The 8557-nt window shown below is 38.7% G+C and overlaps 1 protein-coding gene across 1 annotated transcript; it reads right to left on the minus strand.

The window, feature by feature from the left end:
- Window positions 1-1588: 1588 nt before the first annotated feature.
- On the minus strand, window positions 1589-7610 carry prokr1b (prokineticin receptor 1b). The gene is made up of 2 exons (XM_073482381.1): window positions 7216-7610; window positions 1589-2312 (listed from the first exon to the last, which is right to left on the minus strand). Exons 1-2 carry the CDS (start codon window positions 7608-7610, stop codon window positions 1589-1591), a joined length of 1119 nt encoding a protein of 372 aa, XP_073338482.1.
- Window positions 7611-8557: the final 947 nt, after the last annotated feature.

Below are 8557 nucleotides of genomic sequence, written 5' to 3' on the forward strand. Positions count from 1 at the left end.
GAATATCAACTATTTGGGATGGTCAATGTATTTTGGCAATGGCTCATAAGATAATCCCAAAGTATAGTATAACAAAAAGAAGCTTGCATGTATTTGCTGCTTTATATTCAGCAGCATAAGGAAATGTAAAATTCATGAGCTGGCCAGGTTGTTAATACATGTTTAACCACGGGTGTCAGGATTTCAGATTTTTAAAAAAAAACTGTTGACTTGCAGTGCATAAAGCTAAATGAGAACGAAACGCTTGCATGCTGATTTTGAGAGAAGGACATCAAAAACCCGAGGCTGATGTTTAAAGAGGAGATACTTTTTATTCTTCTTAACAACCACTGCATTACCAATTTATCCACCAGAAAAATAGACACCTATCTAAATTATTTACAAGGACACACATTCCAGGTCCACTTTACTTGTGATTTAAATAATCTTACTGAGTGTTCACTGTGGACCTTTTTTTTTTTCGAGTAAGACTGAACATAACAGAGAAAAATCCCACCACTCCTGATACTAATATTTATTTCACAAACAAGTCTTCAAGAAACCTGGGATGGTTGAAAAAAACAAAAAACAGATGAGAAGGCTGATCTTCATCCCTTGACTATTTATGTTCATGTCTATACATGACAAGGTTTATGATGATAGTCACAATGCCATATGCTGTGAAGTATCACACATCTGAAGATTAACAGCTGATAATAAAGTCTATTGATGTTATACAGGGCAGGCAATATACAGGAAAAAAGCAAATATAATTATAGATTTCTTTCCAGTACTGCACTGTTCATTAACATCAGCACACATGTATTAATCTACAAAGAAAGCATGCAATTCTTTTCGCGGACAGATAAACAAGAAAAAAAAAAATCTATTTAAAACATTCAAAAGACCTTCTTAATACGCTACAGTCCACATAATTACAAGAAGAAAAACATCAAAAACACAGAAATAAAGGTACAAAATAGTTGTCAATTAAATTATTTTAGTATCAAGTCTTAATTGACCTTACTGAAAAGCAACACAAACAACACAGATACAGGCAATACAAAGATTAACTTTATGTAGTTGACATCATGGATCAGTAAAGGTCAGCAGCAGCTGTTATTTACAAGTCTACCATGTGTCTTATCCACATGCTACAACATATAACATATCACAAGTTTATAGTCACTGTATGCAAAACACTTACATTCTCATACTACCCCAAACAGCAGTACCATATGTAGTAAGCTTAAAGGTATGGATGGCCATTCTGGAGAAAAATATTTTATTGTTGAGTCAAACACCAACGCTTTGGGTCAGAATTTTGGACATAATACCAACCCATAGCGACGGTATTTGACGACTTAGGAATGAGTCTCAACAATCTAACTATTTTTCTCCAGAAATGCCATCCCTGCCTTTAACATCAGAGCTATGATGCTCCAGTAATCAATATATCGTGAGGGTTTGACCTTTCCTTGTGGTTCAGGATGCCTGTAATCTTTCCAAAATGTGATTTAAACATGAGAAATGTGCCATGTTAAAACATGACCGTCAAACATCATGTAGCTTCTGTATATCAGCAGTCCAAATCTAAATGACTGTTATATTACAGGTTTTCTTCTCTACACCTCAGGTGAATGCACTCAATCTCCTCTGTTACAGGCATGGAGGAGGTCCGAATATCCATCTCATCTACAGTCTTATTGGGGGCATATGACGACCTCCAGTGCAGCAGTACAATCTTCTTCAGGTACTTAACTGTGTTGTTTTTGACGCTGACAAAACAAAAGGTATTGATCATGCTGTTGCTCATTGCAATACATTCTATTATGTAGAAGGCGACCAGTGAGTTCTTCTGACGGGAGATGAGTGTTGGATGGAAATCTCGCAGGATGGTGAAGCCATAGTACGGCGCCCAGCACAGGATGTATGCTGTCAAGATCGCTATCAGGACCATCACTGTCTTGCGGCGACAACGCAACCGCTTCCTAATCTGCTCCGTCTGGAAACCTGGGACATTCTTGAACCAGAGCTCTCGGGAAATTTGTGCATAACACATTGCCATGATGATCACAGGCGCAACAAACTCCACAGCAAAAATAAACAAGAAGTAGGAGCGATAGTAGGCCTGCTGGTCCACAGGCCAGATCTGGGCACAGAAGACTTTGTCAGGTGTTGGGGTGGTGCCACCACGAGGATACGTGGTCACAGAGGCAAAGTAGGCAGAAGGAATGGATATCAGAATGGGGACAATCCATACCCCTGTTATCAGGCAGTAGGCAGTTTGATACTTCATACGAGGTCGCAGAGGATGGACTATAGCCATATACCTGGAAAAACAAAGACTTATTGTTACATCAAAGAAGCAAGGAGTGAGTACATAATACAAAGCAAAGTATTCGATTTGGCAATTAAATGGCTCTCTGTCACTCATGGAAGATTAAACTACAATACACAGTGGTCTATTATTCAGTTAACTAAATTTTTCATATCAGAAGAAGATCATTTTGCTGGATTCAAAGAGGAGCACAGGCTCTTCAGAATCAGAATCAGAAATCCTTTATTTGTCCCGCAAATTGGGAAATTCCTTAGTCACAGCAGCCAAAGGACAGTATCACACTTAAACAATAATAAAAAGTAAAAAATAAACAATATAATAAGAGATAAGAAATAGAATTAAACTCGTATATACTGTACATAGTATTTACAATATGAACTTGGTATTTACAATATGACATAGTATTTATGTAATATCTTTGCCCTTGAGGAACAATCTTTGATCCATATGCAAAGCATGACAGTGCACTGAATTGAGTGGCAGGTCTTGTAAATGCGCCAACATAAAAATGTGAGTGATTCATGTTTCTTAGATATGTAAAACTCAGTTTAATAACTCAGTTTAGTATAACATGCACATGTGTGCATGTTATACTATTTTCATCACTATGGGTTTGACCTCTTCAGTGTGGATATGGAACCCATATGATCAAACTACTTAAAAAAAATATTATTCAATATCTCAAAAAAGAAAAAGAAAAAAGGTGTCATTCAAAATACATCTGCCAATAACTTGAATAGTCATGTAAGAAGAGCAAACTTGAATTTTTGTGCAAATGACTGACATTATTAATTAATATGTGTTAATACTACATTAAACTGTCATGTGTGGTTGGTTTTGACATTGGGTGTCATGACACCATTATAATTGTGTTGTGAATATTTTTCTTGACCTTGACTACAGTGGTACAATTTGGGCTTGTCATTAAAATGTCATGGAGTTTATTTGCACTGTCAAAAGCTTTTTGTACTGGTGTCATGAATGATTTTCTCAACCTCAAATAAAGTTGTACAATCTGGACTTGTCATTAAATGTTATAAAACCAGTTTAATGACATGGAATAAGTACCAAGGTGACTGGAGTTTTACTTGTTGCTAAAGAAAGCTAACTGCTAACTTCTAGACACCATTAGCTCGTTAACTCGGTTAGCACTTGGAGCTAGCGCTTCTATTAGCTGACATCAAACTATCAAGATTGGCTGAGACAGTGGCTGAGACAGAGACCATTCACCCTATTACCCTTCCACTGTACCATGTTGATGAAGGTTCTCAGTCATCCAGGTCATTGTTATTCTAAGTGCTATACTGTAGACAACTGGACTTATCTCAGTTTCTTGAAGACGTTTCACCTCTCATCCAAGAAGCTCCTTCAGTTCTAACTAACCGGAGGGGAGTTGCAGGCTTTTAAACTCTGTTTTAAACCATTGGCTGTTTTATCTCCCCAAACTGGACCTTTGTAAAAAACCTCTGAAAGATTCAGAGTAGACAGAGAGGAAGAGACGGAAAAAAGGAACAACATCGTCATTCCTTATGTTTGCGGGAATATCTGAGAAACTCATTGTTTATTGAGGATCTCCCAGTTCACTTCAAACCTAGCAACACACTAAGGCAGAAACTTGTCCATCCTATGGACAAAACACCCAGGCATAACCTGAGTAATGTAGCTTATGCTGTTCAATGCAGCCAGGACTGCACAGATTTGTCCAGTGGGGAGACACATTCAACCTCTCCATAAACGAATGACATAACACAGAAGGGCCAACTCCTCAGGTCAAGACTCTGCTGTCCACTTACATCTGAAGGAGAAAAATCATTCCTTTGAGGACAACAATGTCAACATCTTGGCCAGAGAAGACAGATGGTTTGAAAGAGTATAAAATAATCCATCTATGTCAAACTGGTATGACCGTCTTTGAACAGAGGAGGTGGCCTACGACATAACTTATTACCCACCTACAACGCAGTTCCCTCCCCAGACAGCTTAACAACTATTCACACCTGGACTCACCTAGCCTTAGCAACCCACATATAGGCTGGTCGGGTCAACGACCCACAAGTGGCCCTAACGACTCTGAAATTCAGAGCTCACACGTGTCCTTAACGACTCTGTAAGAACACTCCCAAGCAGAGTTTAAAAGCCTGCAGCTCCCCTCCAGTTAGTCAGAACTGAAGAAGCCTCTTGGATGAGAGGTGAAACGTCTTTAAGAAACTGAAACAAGTCCAGTTGCCTACGATACAGCACTTAGAAGTCACTGTACCATCAACATGATTTTGAAGCTGTTTCTTAAGGTAAAGAAGGGACATAGTGTTGCTTTAAGTTCGAAAATAAGTGTTCTAACTTTTAATTTGCAACATCATTACACAGCATCCTCTTAATTTGATTCCCATTGACATATACTGTTCTAATGGCAGATAAAGTTGAGCTAAATGTCAACTAACAATTAGTTTGGAGGTTAATTTGTTGACATGGCAAGAAATGTTCTCTAAATGCGCCATTTAATTAATAATTCAATTAAATTGTTTTGCATAGATTACTCATCTAACTCATTAGATAAATTTTAATTTAAACATTCCATATGTATTTTCAAACACTGTTTTCCAATTCTGCTGCAGCATTATCATTTACACATTCTCCATAACCTGCTGCACCCAGTAGTCATGTCGGAAGGAGTATTGACTAGGCAGTAATTTTTAATGATTACTTTGGCAGACTAAACAGTCATTATCCAGCCTCAGCATTGTAAAAATAAATTATGCTTCTTTATGAAACTGTCGGTGTTGTGTGCACCCATGCGCCCACATACAGTATGTCTCCCTACATTTATGTGTGTACTACAAGGAAGTGTCACAAAATCAGAATGTGAAGAAAGAAATCTTAAGACAAACACCTATTTTTCTCGAGAAGTAGATCAAATGTTTTAAATAAATATAAAATTCCTTCCACCAGCTGTGGCTTTTTGAGGCATTTAAAAAAACAATTGGGGTCAGAGTCAGAGTCAGAGCAGGACTGAAACTAGACTGAACTAACACTCAACCTGACAACAAAGGAAGCAGAAAAAAGAATCCCTCCGCAAACACATAGAGTGTTTACACAACCCATTATTGTAGTACAAGAAACAGTGAGGGATGCGGTGGAGGTTGCATTCAGGAGACCAGGGTTCGATTAAAGTTAGTGTTTCAATTTGTGAACTTTTGAAAATTGAACTTTTAACACACAAAACAGGAGGGGGGCTTGGTTTGAAAGTGCTGAAGGAAAGCAAAAAATCACTCAGACTTTCATCGCAATCTTGGTCTTTCTTATCAATACACAGGTGCAGTCAGTGACCCCGTCAGCTCAATCAATTATAAGGAGAAAGTGCTATGTTAGGCGATCATGGCCTTTAGCCTGGCATGTCAAGCTTTGTTACTCCCTGGGATCTTTTCAGTTTATTTGAATAAAGGCATGTTTAACAGCAGACAGTTTACTTTTTGGAATAGGAAAAGCACAGGTGTTACTAATGCTGCGTCCCAGACAACTCGGAACTTGAACATTTCCGAGCTCTTACTAGGAAATGCACAATGAAATGCCATTTGAAGTCAGAATTCCCACTCATAAACTCAGGGTGAGGGAGCAGTTGTCGGACGTTTTCCTTTGGAGCGAGTGTATTTGTAGACTACATTATTTGTATAAGGCTCGTGAATGAAATGTTATGATACATTCTCAAGTATAAAAGTGCCATAAAATAAAATGTAATATGGCGTCTGTTACCAAATGTGTGCGAGGAGACTGTACTGATGAGAGTTCAGTTCTGTGTACACTTGCCAAAGAGATATCAGTTTGTTTTGGTCAGCCAAGTTTTTTGTTCACTTTTGGCATCTTGCACCTGGAATTCTTTGAGGTCGAAAATTAGAAGTTTCAACTAGGACATTCTGACCTCCGACATTGACTGTTGTTCTCGTTATCCTCCCATCATCTGAGCCAGATTGTTGATCGCTTACAGTAAACTAGCATCAGCAAGACATGCAAATATTGATGGGTCTATTGTTCACCACATAGTTGGTTCGCCTGTCTTAAAATAGCAACTTCGACTGCAGATTTCCACGCATTTGGGAATACTGATCGTTTTATTGTTCATGAGTGCGTATTGTTTCTTAAATGTTGAATCCCAGTAGAATACATCTTTTCCCTCTGAGGTCAGTTCAGGAACAGCGCATGTACAACCCTGGTTCCAAAAAAGTTGGGATGTGTAGAACATGAAAACAACAAAACAGAGTGCTTTAAGGTTATGCTAAGTGTCAACAATATCCTTTATACAATCAAGTGTTTCACTAAGTGGTGAGCCTGCCCCATCCTTGCTTGTGACAGACTCTTTCATACTCAATCATGATCACCTTTTAACCTATTTACCTGTGTTTTTGAGTCTTTTGTTGCTCCTGTCCCAACTTGTATGAAACCTGTTGCTGGCATCAAATTCAAGATAAGCATATATTTACAAAAGTCCATGAAGTTGATTAGGTAAAACATTCAATAAATTGTCTCTGTACTGTTTTCAAGTGAGCACATGTCAAAAAGAATTGGCAAAATATCCACTTTTGTTTAATTTCTGTTTTACACAGTATCCCAAATTTTGGAAACAGGGTTGTACTAAAAACAGTTTGGTGGGATTTGGGGTATTCTTGTGATTCATACACCAAGCACGCAATTTCATACGGATGATAAGTTAAAATTCCCTGTCGTCTTCTGTGACTGAAATGTTAAGTTCATTGGATAGGGGAGATTTTGACGGATAAAAACATCAACAAGCTTTATTGATCTGAATCTGGACACAATACTTGAATAATTTTTCAAGAAGCAGGGCATGCTCACAGGGACACACTCATAGACCCACAAAAATATCAAAGAAATAACAGACTCACCTGTCAATTGCAATGGCAAGCAATGCGTTCGTGGACACGTAGAGTGACACCGTTTGTAGATAGTTGACAGAGGCACACAGCACCAGTCCATGATCCCAGGAGAGCTTTTTCACCACATAGTAGTCCACCAAGAATGGGCAGCACACCACTGCCACAATGAAGTCTGAGATGGCCAGGTTGGCGATGAGCAGATTGGTGAGGTTGCGCAGCTTTTTGTAGCGTGTCAGCGTGGCGATGAATATGAAGTTTCCTATCCCACAGACGAGTATGATGCAGACAAGCACCAAACCGATGACAATGGTGGCCACAAAGAAGGCCTGGCCCTGCGTGGTGTCTGGGATTTCACCAGGAGGGATGCTATAGTCCATATAATAGTTGTCCATGTAGTTATCCATCTTGCCTGTTGGAAGACTCTCCTGCATCTCTCTATAGGCTTCCATATGGCTGATGTTGGAGTCCCCCATGTCTTCGCACACACTCTTATTTTGGTTTAGAGAGACTTTTGTTTGACAATTTGCTCCAACTAATTAGCTGAAAAATGATGCTTTGTTGTGCATGGTGCCAATGTATCCTTGAAACCTGCTTATTTATTAAGTTGTTTGTGTGGAGATCGAAATTTGAACAGTGTGAATCATCTCTGAAAACAGCAGCAAATCCTCACCTGGAAAAGAAAGTTCCCATCTCAACATTACTCATGCAGGGGTCAGGATGGCAACAAGACACAATCAAAACAAATTACAAGATCTCAGCGCTCGGGGTGTAATCATGCTGACACGCATGACATTTCTATGATATCCTCTGATGAAAAATGTTTGTGAGTGAGGTCATCATGTCTAGCAAAGGCTTTTATGTAATTTATGAGGAGCTTGTCACTTTACAGCAAGTCAGTGTAACAGACTAGGCTCCGCGTGATGACAGGGCATTTCTCCTGCTGCAAGGGGGGACTCACTAGAGTCGAATGAGGGGAAGAACAAAAACTAGAATTTAAAACCAATTCAAGGAAAGAAAGAATACATTTAACAAGAGCATAGCAGATTTCTGTTGTTGCAGTAGCACAAGATAATGAAAACAAAGCACAAGCTCCTTTAATCTAGGAGAGAAATGAAGATGATGTCATTTGCTTTTGCAAAGATTATTTTTTAATGGGTAAACATGAATAAAAATGAGATTCTTTTATTAAAATGCCATGTAAAAATATCTTATATCTGCAGAACTAGAACAAAAATTTACTTTGCATTATATTAGGGCTCCGAGACAGATTATAACAAACATCTCTCTATTAAACTACAGGGGGTTTCAACTGGAGTATTGGGCACCTGAGCTCAAAGATATAATTGCAGCC

Source organism: Pagrus major, chromosome 15 (genome assembly GCF_040436345.1).
Source record: "Pagrus major chromosome 15, Pma_NU_1.0".
NCBI classification, from domain to species: Eukaryota; Metazoa; Chordata; class Actinopteri; order Spariformes; family Sparidae; genus Pagrus; species Pagrus major.

Excerpts from the sequence above, each read along its gene's own strand:
- prokr1b (XM_073482381.1), bottom strand. The coding sequence starts at position 7,610 with ATGGATAACTACATGGACAACTATTATATGGACTATAGCATCCCTCCT. Across the intron at positions 2,313-7,215 it reads CTTGCCATTGCAATTGACAG|GTATATGGCTATAGTCCATC; the intron begins GTGAGTCTGTTA and ends TTGTTTTTCCAG.